This window comes from Megalobrama amblycephala, linkage group LG16 (genome assembly GCF_018812025.1).
Source record: "Megalobrama amblycephala isolate DHTTF-2021 linkage group LG16, ASM1881202v1, whole genome shotgun sequence".
NCBI classification, from domain to species: Eukaryota; Metazoa; Chordata; class Actinopteri; order Cypriniformes; family Xenocyprididae; genus Megalobrama; species Megalobrama amblycephala.
The window spans coordinates 24472858-24489771 of NC_063059.1; the positions used below are offsets into that span (position 1 = coordinate 24472858).

The 16914-nt window shown below is 37.8% G+C and overlaps 2 protein-coding genes and 1 long non-coding RNA gene across 3 annotated transcripts; 1 reads left to right on the forward strand and 2 right to left on the reverse strand.

The window, feature by feature from the left end:
- Positions 1-6473: 6473 nt before the first annotated feature.
- Positions 6474-10364, reverse strand: exo5 (exonuclease 5). Its single transcript, XM_048160432.1, has 6 exons — positions 10003-10364; positions 9735-9822; positions 9353-9606; positions 9145-9249; positions 8884-9056; positions 6474-7161 (listed from the first exon to the last, which is right to left on the reverse strand). The coding sequence occupies exons 1-6, from the start codon at positions 10097-10099 to the stop codon at positions 6691-6693; spliced, it is 1188 nt and encodes a 395-aa protein (XP_048016389.1). The 5' UTR covers positions 10100-10364; the 3' UTR covers positions 6474-6690.
- A 1711-nt stretch (positions 10365-12075) lies between these two features.
- Positions 12076-12853, forward strand: LOC125248514. The gene is made up of 2 exons (XR_007180319.1): positions 12076-12267; positions 12426-12853. It is a non-coding gene; the product is annotated as an uncharacterized LOC125248514 (long non-coding RNA).
- A 518-nt stretch (positions 12854-13371) lies between these two features.
- Positions 13372-15944, reverse strand: rflnb (refilin B). The gene is made up of 3 exons (XM_048160433.1): positions 15299-15944; positions 14953-15032; positions 13372-14837 (listed from the first exon to the last, which is right to left on the reverse strand). Exons 1-3 carry the CDS (start codon positions 15485-15487, stop codon positions 14522-14524), a joined length of 585 nt encoding a protein of 194 aa, XP_048016390.1. The 5' UTR covers positions 15488-15944; the 3' UTR covers positions 13372-14521.
- Positions 15945-16914: the final 970 nt, after the last annotated feature.

Here is a 16914-nt window from a genome sequence, read left to right on the forward strand (position 1 = left end):
GAAACAAACTCGTGAAACAAGTAGTATCAGTTTATCATATTAGCCCCCCGGTTTCACAGACAAGGGTTAAGCTAGTCCTAGACTAAAATGCATGTTTGAGCTGTTTTAGCTGAAAGCACCTTGTACTGACATATCTTAAAATATGTCAGTGCCATTGTTTTGTCTCAAGATGCACACCAGTGATATTTTTTTTCTAGTGAGCGTTTATAAAAGATACTTAAATGCCCTAATTGAACTAAGGCCTAATCGTGGCTTAGGCTAAACCCTGTCTGTGAAACCGGGCCTAGGACTTTTAACACTGCATTTAACCCCGGGTTATCGTCGTTTTTAACCAATTTTAATTATTTCTTTATTTTTTTTAATTTAGAAGCGCCGCTTTTTACTTGGAGTTATGAAACCCGGCTGTCACGGAAACACTGCTCATTGTATATAAACAATAAATTCAGCGTTTGAGAGGAAAAAATTTCAAATTCTGACAGAAAACGCGACAATTTGAGTGAAGAAGAGACCGTTTCATTCTTACCTTTATAGTCGGAAATGTCCGTTCAGGATAAACTCTATAGTACAGTCCTCAATACAAGTCGCGTGCTGCGTTTATCCAATCAATGACACTGACACCAAAAATATGCAAATAAGAACGTTAACCCAGGGTTTAGGAATGTACAATGTGAAACGTCAGTTTAAGAATGAATACCCAGGATTAATTGTTAACCCCAGGTAAATTATAAGCAATGTGAACCGTGAAGCAAGATAACCCAGGATTCCGTTTCCCAAGGGTTTAGAATGACCCAGGGTTAACTATTTCAACTGTGAAAAGCCCTAAAGTGTCCTTATTTAAATGTTGAGCAGTAGACTGAAAATAATTTGGTGTAAGATTTACATTGAAACAATTCTCAGAAATTGCTACATTTCACAAATAATTACAAAGAAACGGCAAGAATTAGGCTAATTGGAATTTTGAAGTAGAAGGACTGTAATAATATTTTCTCCATTTGTTTTATTTACAACTTAATTCTAAAAATGATTTTAAAAAATGTATATCTGTTGTTTCATCATTTAAAACCAGATGACGTTTCCAAGACTGTTTGGAAACAGTCTTGTATTTTCAGTGCAAGAACTGCATGAAATAACACTAGTTTTCTCACAACCCTCTTCTCCCTTCCTCCATCTCCCTCAGTATTAGTCCAAACACAGACTCATATTTCATTATATTATCAAAATGATGACGTCAGTGTTATTAGGCCTTGCGCTCTCTGAGTTTCTGAGATCACATGCAGCAGATTCCAGTCTAACCACAGTGCAGTACTGATCCCTGGGATTAAAGAGTCAGAACTGGAGACAGAGGTGTTTTGCAGTTGACTAATGATGACAGTGAGATTGGGGTTGTGGACAGCTGCTGGTTGGGTCCAAAGACTTCCTCATGTTTTGCTTTAGCTGAGTAGAGAGGCCTGTGGGTTTCAGTTTCTCCAGACCGGGATCATTTGACCGTGTGGGGATCACCACACTGGGCAGGGTGGAGCTGAATTCTGGCTCAGTTACATTATTGCGGCAGCAGACCGCTGTCACTCTGTAACGAGATCTGCGTCACAGGCTTACACTTTTAATGGATTTACTGCATAGTTTTCAGTCTATGCATCATGCAATATTTCTTTGCAATAATATATTTTTTTTAATTTTCCAGTTCCTTCTAAAGAAATGTATCACAATTACACAAGTAAACATCATTAAGCATTTGTCTAGGTGAATAAGTTCATAACAAATCTGGGTCATACTTTACATATTGCATTGTTTATATGATAATTAATAAAGCAACAAAGCAAACGAACACCTTTTGAGGTGCAAGTTAAAGGAGGAAATTAAATATAACTGCACACACTCTTAAGCATATTTTATTATTACCAATGTTTTGGCAAAACAAGTAGCCTTTGTCAACTTTTGTCAACAGCTTTGCCATCACAGGAATGGCAATACATTTTAAAATTAAAATAGAAAACAATTATTTTTAATTGTAAAAATTCTTTCACAATATTACACATTTTACTACCTTTTTGATGAAATATATGCAGCCTTGGTGAGCATAATAGACTTCTTTCATAAACATTAAAAAAAAATCTTACCGGCCCCATTATATTAGACGATATATTAACTACAGTATGTGAAAGGTAAGATTCCCCCTGTGTAATAAACTAGAAGAATTATTTGCCTACAGGAAACCAATGTAATGACATTCATCAACGCAAGATATCACAATGCAAAATGAATGACTCCAAAGTCCTGATAAATTTATATCTACATTAGTTCCCCTGCACTGAACACCCACATGAATATCAATTCAATCACCCCATATGTTTGAACTTGGTTTTACACATCATTTAACCCTTTTCTAACATGATAGGTAAAGGAAGAATGGAGCCTTTTAACTTCTTTTTGTCTGTGCCTTAATGCAATCACCATTCAGAGACCCTTTTGTTGGGCGTCCTATTGATCAGGGAAGGCAGGAATTGAGTTTGGTGCAAATCAGTGAGCAAGACAAACAGAGCATGAACCGATGGGCCACATTAGTGTAGGATGGCTCCTCTGTCTGCCAGGTGACAGAGTTTACAAAGACTGAAGTGAAGTGCTGAAGCACTTTACTAGAGACTGAGTGAATGGGAGTGCTTTTAACAGCCTTGAATGAGGGGTCATTAGCGCCTGAGTGACTTCATCAGAGCAGACGGTACTGCAGGTTCCTATAAGGAAGATGGCATGCTTTAGTGCAGACATGAGCAAACACAGCAAAGGGTATGGCTCTTTTAGCCTGTCGACTAGCAGATTAGAGCAGACCTCAACCGACACAATCTAATAATGGCTGCTCTCAGCCTCACGGGTGTTCGATGGATGCGCATGGGAAAAGCGGGGTAAAATCATTACCGGTATCAAATTAGAGCACAGACTCTTCTCTATTAAAGAGATAGTTCACCCAAAAATGAAAATTTTGTCATCATCTACTATGGAAGTCAATGGCTACCATCAACTGTCAGGTGACTAACATTTAAAATGACAACATCTATTCAAAATATCTTCTTTTGTGCTCGACAGAAGAAACTTGGAACAACTTGAAGGTGAGTAAACGATAACAAAATTTTCATTTTGGGGTGAACTATCCCTTTAAAGATTTGCAGTCAGTTATGTGCCAATCATCAATCATCAATGTCAATTCATTATCTAGACCAGAGGCAATTAAAACAACTTATAATACATGGCTACACACCTTGTGCATTGAATATAAAGACTGACTAAAGTGTTTATGTGTTGGTTTGTGATTTAGGTTCACATGGAAAGCACCCTGAGGGAGTGTATGGCCTCTTTAAAATGCCAGATGTGTCATTTCTAGTCTGACAGTGTCATATTGATAACAAGGACGTGCTCCAAGGCCTGCACTCGATGACAAAATATGAAGAACAGCAGTGCTGAGGTCAGTGCCAGTGCAGATGAAATTTCAGGCCCAAATAAACAAGCCTCTCTGTATCAACCCTAGTGTATCACTATGAGATCTGCTAATCAAAATATGGGATTTCCAGTCTTTGGCACACCGCATCACTGATTTAACATTAGCAATAACTGTCAAATACAGACTGATGATGTCATAGTTATCATATTGCTTATCATATTATCATCTTACAGAAATGGCTCAGTAAATATAAATGGTAAAACTGCACCATCTAATGGCACATATTCTATCATAAAACAGAAATATTATAAGATGTTTTGATAGTGATAAACATAATAAAACCATAAAATTATGTCATGATTTTTTTAGTTAGGGATTAACATTATTGTTTAGCTATTAATAATTTCTTAATACATAATGATGTACATCTTTGTTTAAAAAGAGAAGTAAAAGAGGATAAACAAAAGCGACATGAACATGCACATATATATCCCATATGGGATTCTATTTTATTATTATCATCATCATGTGTTATAAAAAGTAATAGAAATGTGTTTTTATTTTAGAAGTTCTGTATATATGTAATTTGTTCACTTTAAATGCATTATATATTTACACCGATCAGGCATAACATTATGACCACTGACAGGTGTGACAGTGAATAACACTGATTATCTCTTCATCACAGCACCTGTTAGTGGGTGGGATATATTAGGCAGCAAGTGAACATTTTGTCCTCAAAGTTGATGTGTTAGAAGCAGGAAAAATGGTCAAGTGTAAGGATTTGAGCGAGTTTGACAAGGGCCAAATTGTGACGGCTAGACGACTGGGTCAGAGCATCTCCAAAACTGCAGCTCTTATGGGGTCTGCAGTGGTCAGTATCTATCAAAAGTGGTCCAAAGAAGGAACAGTGGTGAACCGGCGACAGGGTCATGGGCGGCCAAGGCTCATTGATGCACGTGAGGAGCGAAGGCTGTCGTTCCAAACCCGTAAGACCTTTTGATAAAAATCCGATGGCTTAGTAAGGCCTGCATCGTCAGCATTAACACTCCTTATTTCAATACCCAGTAAGCTACTAAAAACATGTTTAAAACAGTTCATGTGACTACAGTGGTTCAACCTTAATATTATAAAGTGACTAAAATACTTTTTGTGCACCAAAAATAACAAAATAGTGGCTTTATTTCACAATATCTAGCGATGGGCGTTTTCAAAACACTGCTTCATGAAGCTTCGAAGCTTTACGAATCATTTGTTTCGAATCAGTGGTTCAGAGTGCCAAAATTCCATGATTTCAGTAAACGAGGCTTCGTTACATCATAAGTGTTTTGAAACTTCAATAGTTCATGCGACTCTGGCAGTTTGATACACGCTCCGAACCACTGATTAAAAAAAAATGATTCGTAAAGCTTCGAAGCTTCATGAAGCAGTGTTTTGAAATCGCCCATCTCTAGATATTCTGAAATAAAGCCACTATTTTGTTATTTTTGGTGCACAAAAAGTATTTTAGTCGCTTTATAATATTAAGGTTGAACCACTGTAGTCACATGAACTGTTTTAAAGGTCCCGTTCTTCGTGATCCCATGTTTCAAACTTTAGTTAGTGTGTAATGTTGTTGTTAGAGTATAAATAAAATCTGTAAAATTTTAAAGCTCAATGTTCAATGCCAAGCGAGATATTTTATTTAACAGAAGTCGCCTACATCGAACGGCCAGTTTGGACTACATCCCTCTACTTCCTTCTTTAATGACGTCACTAAAACAGTTTTTTGACTAACCTCCGCCCACAGGAATACACAAGAGTTGCATTTGTAGAGTGTGTTTGTCGCCATGTCGTCGAAACGCTGTTATTTTCATCCCGCAGTCCAATCACCGGGTCTGATTCTGGCTCAAATTGATAGGGTAAAATTAAAGACATGTTTACAATAACACTGAGCGCGTGCATCTCCACGTTATGGTAAGAGGCGTGACCTTTCCGGGCAAGGTTCGCTAAGCTGCTGTCGAATCACAACACAGGAACCGCTGGCACAATCAGAACTCGTTACGTATTTCTGAAGGAGGGACTTCATAGAACAAGGAAGTCATCAGCCCGTTTTTATGACAGTGGAAACAGCGGTATACAGATAAGTAAATTATGTGAAAAATACTGTGTTTTTTTACACGCGAAACATGAACACATGTTATATTGCACACTATAAACACAATCAAAGCTTAAAAAAACCACGAAAAACGGGACCTTTAAAAATGTTTTTAGTAGCTTTCTGGGCATCCAAAAGTGTAAATTATCTTGTTGTCAATGGAGGCCTCACTGAGACATCAGATTTTAACAAAAATCTCTCAATTTGTGTTCCGAAGATGAACGAAGGTCTAACGGGTGTAGAACGACATGAGGGTGAGTAATTAATGGCATAATTTTCATTTTTGGGTGAACTAACCCTTTAATGCTGTTTCTGATAGAAAGGTGTCAGAATACACAGTGCATCGTAGTTTGTTGCGTATGGGTTGCATAGCCGCAGACCAGTCATTCTGACCCCTGTTCACCGCCAAAAGTGCCAACAGTGGGCACCTCTTTCAGCAGGATAATGTGCCCTGCTACAAAGCAAAAATGGTTCAGGAATGGTTTAAGGAACACAACAATGAGTTTGAGGTGTTAATTTAGTCTCCAAATTTCCCAGATCTCAATCCAATCGAGCATCTGTGGGATGTGCTGAACAAACAAGTCCAATCCATGGAGGCTCCACTTCGCAACTTACAGGACGTAAAGGATCTGTTGCTAACATCTTGGTGCCAGATACCACAGCACACCTTCAGGGGTCTAGTGGAGTCCATGCCTCAATGGGTCAGGGCTGTTTTGACCAACACATAATTAGGAAGGGGGTCATAATGTTATGCTTGAACAGTCTATACAGGGTCCCTCGACAGAAGGCATTGTTCATTGAAAAGCACATATCCGTTCCACTAGCTAAGTGGGCTAAAAATTCTTAATGTACACAAAGTAAGAAAGCTTTTATCTTGCTTCCAATAAAGCCATTCTAATCAAAAAATTGCATTATAAATTAAATCATGTTTTATGAATTCACAACGCATCACTCACAGTCATTATAGAGTTGCACAATAACATTCACATCACATCAACATTATTTAAAACTGAAAGACTTCAATAGAAAATATTAGACAATAATAAGAGTATAAAACTTAAAAGCTAAAAATATGACAAAAGTAATCAACAGTCACCACATACAAATGTTTGTATAAACTAAATCATGAGCAAGAGCTAGCATGAGCTGCTTGTTGGTCAGATACTTGTGATCTATTCTTTCTCCAATCACAAGTCTGTTCATACAGGCATGATCTACATTTCCAGGCCTCCTCTATGTCCACCCCTTTGGGTTCCCTCTGGCCTGTCCAGTAGGCCAGATAACTCTGAAGCTCTGCTCGTAGTTGGGCTTCATCGAAAGGAGCGACTCTGTTCCCAATGGGTCCACTAGAGCCTTGGTGATAGTATTCAAGCTGAAGCATGTCAACGCATGGAAGATCAGAACATGACACAGTTATTAGTAGGGCATCAAGCAGTTCCTCAAAGGTAGTCACCTGAACCCCAATGCTTTTAGCATGGGCCTGGACTCTTGCTCCAAGTACTTGAGATGAACGCAGTTTAAGGTGACTTAAAACATGGTCTTTCTTCACTTCCCCTCTCACCAGTCCATCAAATAGTAATTTATACAGGCCCACCTAAATAACAGAAGGACAGTTTAAAAAACAGATATAAAGATCCAATATATACGGTCAATGGTGATTAGAGTGTGCATATTAAAGAAAAGGAAAAGGGAAGAAAAATCTGTTCTTAGAAATGTGCTTTTTGTATTCAGGTTCGATTCATATGATTTAATATGGAAAAAAAACTTTTTATGCCATTTCCCATTTTCATGGTAAAAAATTTTGAAACTGAAATAAATACATTTAAGCTCAAGTACTAAAATTACTAATACTAAAACTGAAATAAAAATAAATTAAAGCTGAACAGAAATATATATATATATATATATATATATATATATATATATATAATAAAAAAATATATATATATATATAAATAAAAAAAAAAAATCACATAACCAAAATAATTAAACTTAAAACTAAAATTAAATGAAAACTGACAATATAAAAATAAAAGCTAATTGAAAATAATAAGAAATACTCTAATAGTATATAAATAATACTAAAATAAAAGAGTTTCGTTCTACTAAGAATCAATAATATAATATTACACCAAACTACTTAAAGCTTCAGTCTGTAACTTTTTTTGGTTAAAAATTATCCAAAATCAATTTTTGAGCAAGTACATAACCAGCCAGTGTTCAAAAACTATCTCATTATCTTGTCTTGATTCACAACAGTAAGCTTGTAATAATGTTTTATAATAAGAGCGACATGGTGGATTTCGCGGGAAATTTGAGCATGCAGCAGTTTGTCTGTGCGTCATTACGTCACGTCTGTAAACAGAAAGAAGGAGTCCAGGCTAGTCGGTTTTATCATGTGAGGATGCTGCTGGTAGCTGATCATTTATAGCCTTTTCTTACAGCAGCTGAAATAATTAAACTTATTTTGATGGCGGACTATAATCCAGAAAGATCCAAATGACAATCATCAGTGACAACTGGAGATTCACCTGTAGTCAAAAAGCAAAAGACTTTGGACTGTTGAGTGGCTACAGAAATTGAAATCTACAGGTAATGCTAATATACACATAGTCATAGTAATGCTGATGTTGTTAACATTAACAATTTGAGAACAAAGTATAACAGTAATAATAATTTGCATGATTTGGCTTAGATTTAATCATCATTGGCAGCACGATTTATTGTAGCCTAATGCTTTTCCCCTCAGTTGGTCAGAACAAAAGTGGCAGAAATGTTACTTACTTGTTCAGATGATATTTTCCAGTGAAAATTCTTATATTGGTCATACTTTCAAGACGTAGAATCTGTGATTCTGAAGTTCAGTATCCACACCGGTGCGGTGACTGACAGCAAACATTAGATTCGTCCGCGCTGACGAGCTGTGCCGACGCACAACGCACGTACAGATAACTGTTTCGCATATAATTGCAACTGCAGGACTGCAGCTTTAAGGTTTTTATCTCTAGAATTTCATTCTTTCATGAGTATTATTTTTAAATTATTATTATTATTATATAAGGACAGTTGTATAACCCTGACATTTTTTACTTTATGCCACCCAAAATAAATATAATTAATTTAAAACAAAAATTTATATATATATTCTTTTTTTTTTTTTGTAAATAGATTATTAGATAGGACAAAAATGAGCATCACATCATTGACCCACATTATATGGCCAAATGTATGTGGAAACACAATGAGGTCCAGCTGTTCACAAAAGCTGTGTCATTGAGGACAAAGGCCATATCTGCAATAAATAACTACAACTCACCTGAAAGCAGTTGACTTTGTCTTGTGCAGAACTAGGCATGGAGTTGTATTTGCGTGTCTTGAGCTCATTTACGACCAGCTCCCCCTTCTGGTTATACATCAGCTCGTCAATGACCCCCATGACAAAAACACCTTCCTGCACACCAAACACAGGGAACTCTCGCACACGTTCTCCTGAAATAAGATGTTTGAAAATTAAATTTATATACCTCATCTAAGTACCAAAACAACATCAAAAACTATTTCTACAGTGTCAACACACCTGCTTCTAACAGTGGAATCATGTGTAACATGTTGAGAAGTTTGATGGCTTCTGCATCCTCTCTAGTCCGAATATCTATAGGAACAGTGTCCTGTATCTCCAGTTCTGGAGATGAAAGGCATGGATTGAATTACTGAATATGCATGATACATTATGTCACACTATACACAAAGTATTGAAAGCCAGTGTGGTTTATTATTAGCATCACCTCTTGATAAATGTATTTCTTTTCCTCTTTGCACCTCAGTGCGTTGCAGGTCTTTTCTTTTGAGATGTGGCTTCAAAAGACTGTAAACAGTCTTCATCTCACACCAAGACTGGTCACACAGGAGGGTCACACTCAGATGCCGCTTGAAGAAGCGTTGCATTGGGCTGAAGCGGTTTTCATGGAGGCTCTTTCTCTTTAAACCCCTTGCATAATCAGTTTTTACTGTTTCCTGCCCCAAAGCCTCTTCATTATGGCTGAACAGTAGAGCATTGTGTTATGTGACAACAGCAAAGAAACAACAAAATGTTGCAGTGTAGTAGAACGACGTGGGTTGTATGTCTGCACACAATGTCTAGAAACATTTTTTCTCTAAATGACTCACTTGTACACTGATAAAGTGGACACACTGGGGCTGTCAAAGTCCACTGAGTGTTCACCGTCAGTTTCACTACTAAGAGGACGCTGGGGATCTCAAAACACATAGAAAAAAATAATGTTTACATGTATAAAACCTAAAAACGATATACAAGTTGTATTTAATTTTTCTTTTTAGTGGAAAGAAAAAGATAGATAATACAAACAAATGAAAGGAAAGAAAAAACGCATGGCTACAATAACATACAACTGACCAAAATTACACAATATTTTACCTATGTCTTGTTGCTCGCAAGGGATGTTGAGAAATTCTGAGTCGCTAATGTCATCCCAGTCATCATCGAGCAGTTGTTGTGATCCAGAAGCATCCATCTGAAAACGAAACTCAAGCAACTCTCAGCTCATTCTAATCTTTACACCAATCTGCAACCGCTATAAAATAAACACGCCATTAGTTTGTATATCTGTTACGGTTTTTGTTTACATTATATTGCGTTGTAAGTTACATAGGACATGCTAGGACGTAAGCCAAGTTAAAACCCCGCCCCCTCAACATCTATAAATGCATTCGATTGGCTACTAGTGATATGTTACACTATGACACTACGCCTTCATTTCTCATGAAGCTCAGTGCGCGTATTGTTTTGTTTTCAGAGAAACACGTGATCAATGAAAAACGAAGGCTTTACTTCTACATTCCTATTGGCTACTGATCCATGTCCCACCCTTTGCTAGAAATGTGTCCGATTGGATCATTCAGTGCCAAATGCTTCTTCTAATAAAAACAACGTTTGAGTGGATAAGCAAAGAACATATTTTAAATTACACATTAGCAGATTTTAAATGAAAAATAAACTATATGCATTTACACTTTCACTTAGAAATATGGGATGGTTGCCATGGAGAATTGTTTAGTATATTGAACGTAAACAATGAGCCACGGAAAGTAATGGCCTTTTTGACATCCCGTAGTCAGTTTTAGCAAAGTCCTTTAAAGGAACACTCCACTTTTTTTGAAAATAGGCTCATTTTCCAACTCCCCTAGAGTTAAACAGTTGAGTTTTACCGTTTTCGAATCCATTCAGCTGATCTCCGGGTCTGGCGGTACCACTTTTAGCATAGCTTAGCATAGTTCATTGAATCTGATTAGACCGTTAGCATCTCGCTCAAAAAAAATGATCAAAGAGTTTCGATATTTTTCCTATTTAAAACTTGACTCTTCTGTAGTTACATCGTGTACTAAGACTGACGGAAAATGAAAAGTTGTGATTTTCTAGGCCGATATGGCTAGGAACTATACTCTCATTCCAGCGTAATAATCAAGGAAATTTGCTGCCGTACCATGGGTACCTCGGGGATGACGTGTTTTTGTAGGCAAAACCCGGAAGCGAGTTAGCATTTAAGGACTTCCGGTTCCATCGCCCTAAAGTCTATGGGTTTTTTGAATGGGTTTTTGCTAAATCTCCTGAAATAAGGTCTGTGGTTAAGCCTAAATATTTTCACGTTTTGATCTATGACATAAAACACAACAGTTATAACCCGCTTGTGATTTTTTTTAAACCTTTATTGTGTCTTAAAAATGGCGGTTGCTAACTAATTGCTAAAAGGGACTGCTTTGGCAGGAACTTTAGATATTATCATGACAAACAGGACATTTGGACAGAATTTCTCATGAAAACATGGATAAGTATTCATACACAGCGCAGATCATATTCAGCAAGCATGTTTTTAAATAAAGTTGTTTTTTAAATAAATTTTAAGGAAGCTTGGTGGTGGCGACGTTGATCTGGGACCATGGTGTTCTGTAGTCCGTTTATAGCCTACTGTTAGCTTTTTATATCTGACGACTTAGGCTTCAAAATGTATAAATGTTGTGTTAACTTGTAAAGAATATCTTGATAGACAAAACGTGTAAGTGTCATAACCCTTTGTTAAACACAGAGCTCATTTTTTGCGATTTTCCAAAAGTCTAAGTCATTTCACTCGGCGGCCATCTTTGAAACGCCTCTCGGGTATTCAAGTGCAGCACCTATCTCTTTGAATGGGGAAACATCAACTTCTCCATAGCTGTTTGCCAAGCTTTCGATTAAATATCATAGTTGAAATCACCAATGAAATCTGACAATAACTGTCTCATACATTTTGTTTCTCAACAATGCGCGTCTCTCGTGCCTCATTTCGGAAGCAGCGTCTGACTGTTTCTATAGAAACCGGAGCTTCTAACGGCCGCTGCAGTGACGCGATGACTTTACCAATCGGCGATTGGCTCTTATGTAGAAGGCGGGACTTATTCCGCCATATTGCGCGTTTCACTTTCTCCCATTCAAAACAATACGAGTGACGTGTCTTGTTATTCTATAGTCTTTGTTTTTAGTTGTTCATAGTACTTAAATAATAATAAAAATGCAAACTGACACTCCAATGAGTACGACCAAAGTTATACATATATATTTATATAAAAAATGATCAAGAAACGTAACCGTGGATCATTTTCTATTACATGTCAGGTCAGACCATCTCACTACATTCTAATGATACAGGTGGGTGGGAAAGATGCTGTTTGTTATAACCACTAGTTTTAGCATCTTTACACTGATTTAACATCTAAATCACAGGTCACTTGATATTGTAAGAGTTAAAAACTATAATAAAATATACATTTATTCGAAAATAACACTGGACATTGTTACCTTCACAGGCATAACGAGGATTTAACCCTTAAGACGCTTCAATGGAAAACAGCTCTAGATAAACCACCTACAGACCAGAGCCAAAAGTCTAAAGCAAATCCTGAGACCATGAGAAAGCTGAAGAACACGCCTGTAGGTCATACATGCTCCCAGAAGACCAGAAAAATGGCCAAAAGAGGGAGTAGACAACACAAAACATTGTCTGTATCCGCAGCCAGATCCAACCAATCTAAAACGATGCCACCAAAGACATCCATGAACCAGCCCCAGGAGAGTCTGAGATGGGTGGGAGTGCTGGCCAACCCTGTAGAGGAACAAGAGAGGATTGAGATTTATAAAGCCAACCGAAGGAAGCGCTATTTGGCCTCTCAAGAGCTTGGCCTACATTGACAGCCAGTAAAGTATTAAAGTTCTTGTATTATTTAAACTTCAAAAAGTAATACATGTTTTATATATACATTTTGAAATGACTGCCTTCATATAGTTTCAGAGTACTTTTACTCACCCAAGTTGTTCCAAGCCTGTATGAATTTATTTCTTCTGCTGAACACAAAATATGATATTTTGAAGAATAAGGGTAACCAAACAGTTAATTGACTTCCATAGTATGAAACAAAATACCATGGAAGTTATGAGGCCCATCAACTGTTTGGTTACAGATGTTCTTCAAAATATATTTTGTGTTCAGCAGAAGAAATAAATTCACAGGTTTGGAACAACTTGAGGGTGAATAAATGAATTTTCATTTTTTGGCTGAACTATCCCTTTAACATCTGACCTCTAATACGTACTCTCACCTCTAGGGGGCTCTGGAGAACAACAAATGAAAATCACTAGTTGCACTTAATGCACTACTAACTTTGTATTTAAAGGTCTTGTTTTCTGGCATGATGCAAAAATGCAAACATTAAGGAAAATGCACATTATATTGCATTACAATTAAAAACCAACATGTCACTTTAAAAAATGGATTTATTTCATTGTAACAGTTAATATCCATCTCAACAAACATTAATAGAATCAGAGTTTTACACAGCACAACTACAGATTTCAAAACCAACACATTTGTGTCACTCACTGCATCAATGACCGTGCACAGAATAAAAGAGAATTAAAACAAGAACAAGAAATAAATAGAGAATAAAATCATTTTAAATTGAAGTGCTGTTATTTACATTATAATTTATTTCAAACACTAGTCTTCAGATACCTCAGTCTGCAGTATCAAGCACGATTGAGTTCATTTCTAATGTGACCCCACTTCTAATTTTCCTTCACGATTAACAATACAAAGAACACCTTACTAAAACCAAGCCAAGCTGTGGAAGTTAGCCAGCCTTTACATAAAGAAAAATATGGATAACGACATAAGTGTGGCTACAGTAGTTAAAATATGCAGGTTAGTTTAGTTTCTGATCGATTTAATGTTTCAGCCCAGATATACCAGATATCACCCTTGTGCAAAGACACCCTAAAATACCCTGTTTTTTTATTTCAGAAAACCCTTTAGGCCCCAATATATGAATTTCCCCTTCTAGATATCGGTAAAGTGTGAAACACGTGAAATATATGGTATGGCAGCTCCAACTTTGCAACCCAACCCTAAAATACCCTATTTTGTTATTCTAATACACAGTTAATGGTGGAGAAAAATCAGTTTGCACTCTAGTACATCCCATATTTCTCAATGGCCAACTATGTGTCCCTAGCGGAACATCAAATCTAACCTTTCAAACCAGCGAAGGTCCAAGATCAGAGCAGGATATCTGAAACTATCTCACTATTAAATAAATCAACCACATTTCTACATACAGTTAAACCCACTGTTGTACACTTCCACTGAGCACTGATGGAGACAACCATCCAAAGCTCCATATGCTGCTTCTAACCAAACCTTAAAAACAACGCAACACAGTTGCTTACTCTCCTCCAGCCTTAAACTCACTAAAACTGCATGTCTGTCTCGGGAACCCCTTTCCAACTGGCAACAATTTCAGTCCGAGTTTCCTTTTTTTTTGCCTCTCTTGGGACTCAATGAATGCAGGCGGTGGTTTATAATTGATACACATGGGCGTAATGTCAGGCACAGATGCCCCTGTGTCTTTCAAAGACCAGCCTTGCAATCAGAAGCCTGCAGCTCTACAGCAGAGAAGAAGCGCTTGGTCAACTTGTGCCCGTCATAATTGAGCTGGGTGGTGTAGAAGGTCCGGGTGTGTTTGGGGTACACTATGGTGGTGCTCTGGTAGCGCTGCACACGCTGGCGGGGCTGGAACTCCAGCTGGGTCTTGTAATGTCTCCAGGTGCTTTGAGGCAGGGCCAACACCGTCTGGCTGCACATCTCCAGACCCAAACCCTTGGGCTGCAGGGTCACGTCCTGGATGAAGTGCCGATCTGAATCATAACGCACCGATGATGTGTATCTGTAAAAACACATGTAACAAGTTAGTACTACAGATGAATTACACCTGCCCAGAACAAATGGCCCAAATCCCAAATCATGTGATGGGGTTACAGTAAAGAAAGAAAGAAAATCACCTTATTTCTTTTAGTGGGAGAGGATCAAGTTCAATTCCTTCACCATAGGACAATGCATGCAATTGGCGATTATTAGGAACCTATAATAATAAATCATTTTTTTCATTATTACTTTGAGCAAAGTAAATATATGCATACCTTCATTAAAAAAAAAAAAAAAATAACTTTAGTAAATATAATTTTATATATAATTATACAAATATTTATATAAAAACCACACACATAAAATCATGTTTGTTAATTGAAATGAAGCTGAAATAAGATATACATTTGTATAGATGAAAAACTTCACTATATATACTTTTTGTGCCATTAAAGGTCATGTCTTAGCATGAAGGAATCATACCACAGCTGTCCCTCTGCTCTCGTCTTCTGTAATTGGGGTTCCAGCCCCGGTACCCTGCAGTAACCAGACGCTCGGGCTCGGACTCGGAGGCAGACCGGAGTCCGGACTGTCCAGCGGCCGGTCAGCTTTGAAATTCATATCCAGCGGATCGTCTTCAGACACATTCCGCAAGTTCAGTCTTCCCACCATCGCTTTTAAAAGTTGCTCAACACTTGCGGGCAAGTTCCACAAGCTCTCCTAACAATGCAATTAAATCGAATTATGTGCAAAATTGTCCTTCTCGGTTGATCTTGCAGGCAACCCCGGTTTAAAAGAGATCCGAGCGGTTCGTATAAAGTAAACCAGCTGTGCGATGCCGTGAACGATCGTCGATAATCCGTTTCGTGGCTCTGGCTCACCGCTCCCGTTTCCTCCGAGACTTTGAAACGCAGATCTGAAGAAGCTGCAAATGTGTTTGTTGTCGCCAAGTTCAAATGGCTTTATAAAAACTTAGAGCAAAATGGAAACTTTCTCTCACTTCGCTCTTGAGCGTATTCAGTCTGGGGGTCATCGCCGGGGAAGGTAACGCAAGTTTACCCACTTGTCAGCCTGCCTGCATTCAAAATTGTCCACACTCAAAGACGTTCATTGTTTTACAAGCGCCTGCAAGAGGGGAGACGCCTTTAAAACTGCCTCCTACTGCTGATTGGAGTGCCAATTAGAGAGAGTCAGGAGGCCCTCCCTTTAAACAGATGCCAACTTCACATCAAGCTTAGAAACAAGTCAAGTTTAAAATCAGACAAATCAGTAAAGAAAAAACAGGCTATCTATCTATCTTACATACATAAAATGACAAAGACATTTATCGGTTCATCTATCATCCGTCCATCTGTCTGTCTAGCATATTATAGTTTTGGGCATGCCCAAAATGGCTAAACACTAAGCCTTTAATTGTCTTGACCACAAATAATTGGTCAGGAAATTAGTAACATTTACGCAAATGCACTACTTAAAAAGCCATTGCTGTCTCAGAAAAACAAAGTCTTTGGCACAATATGGGAAGTTGCGTGTGGAGTGATGAATCCTGATGAAACACAAGTTGCATGGTGATGCTCCAGAGCGGTTTCTTCGAAAATCTGCTGAGAAATATAGTAATAAATTCATCTCCACCACAGTGAAGCATGGAGGAAGAGCTGTCATTGTGTGGCGAGCCTTTTTAGCTGTTGGTATTGGTGAACTACTTCACTGTGAAAAGTCATTTAATGCTTTTGAGTCCAGGAGAATATTGCGGAATGGCTTGCTTCCCACAAATGAAAAGTTATCTAAAGAGGAATTATCTGATGTTATTTTTTAACAAGACAATGTTCCTGCTCAAATTGCAAAGACAACCAAGGAGTGGCTTGAGAACAAGTCCATCAGGCTCATGTTTTGGCCTGGTCAGAGTCCAGATTTGAACCCTTTAGTGAATATTTGGTCTCACATTAAACTCAAACTAACTAGGAGACATTTTTCAACAACTCATGAACAGTTTGAAGCCATAAACATTGAGTGGAACAACGCTGACTCTTCTTCAAGTTGGGGAAGGCCATTCTGTGCCAAGTTACTCTATGTACAGTACTTGTGCAATTTTTGCTAAT

Excerpts from the sequence above, each read along its gene's own strand:
- exo5 (XM_048160432.1), bottom strand. The coding sequence starts at position 10,099 with ATGGATGCTTCTGGATCACAACAACTGCTCGATGATGACTGGGATGAC. Across the intron at positions 9,057-9,144 it reads GATTCCACTGTTAGAAGCAG|GAGAACGTGTGCGAGAGTTC; the intron begins GTGTGTTGACAC and ends ATCTTATTTCAG. Across the intron at positions 7,162-8,883 it reads ACAAAGTCAACTGCTTTCAG|GTGGGCCTGTATAAATTACT; the intron begins GTGAGTTGTAGT and ends TCTGTTATTTAG.
- rflnb (XM_048160433.1), bottom strand. The coding sequence starts at position 15,487 with ATGGTGGGAAGACTGAACTTGCGGAATGTGTCTGAAGACGATCCGCTG. Across the intron at positions 15,033-15,298 it reads AGAGCAGAGGGACAGCTGTG|GTTCCTAATAATCGCCAATT; the intron begins GTATGATTCCTT and ends TTATTATTATAG. Across the intron at positions 14,838-14,952 it reads CTCCCACTAAAAGAAATAAG|ATACACATCATCGGTGCGTT; the intron begins GTGATTTTCTTT and ends GTGTTTTTACAG.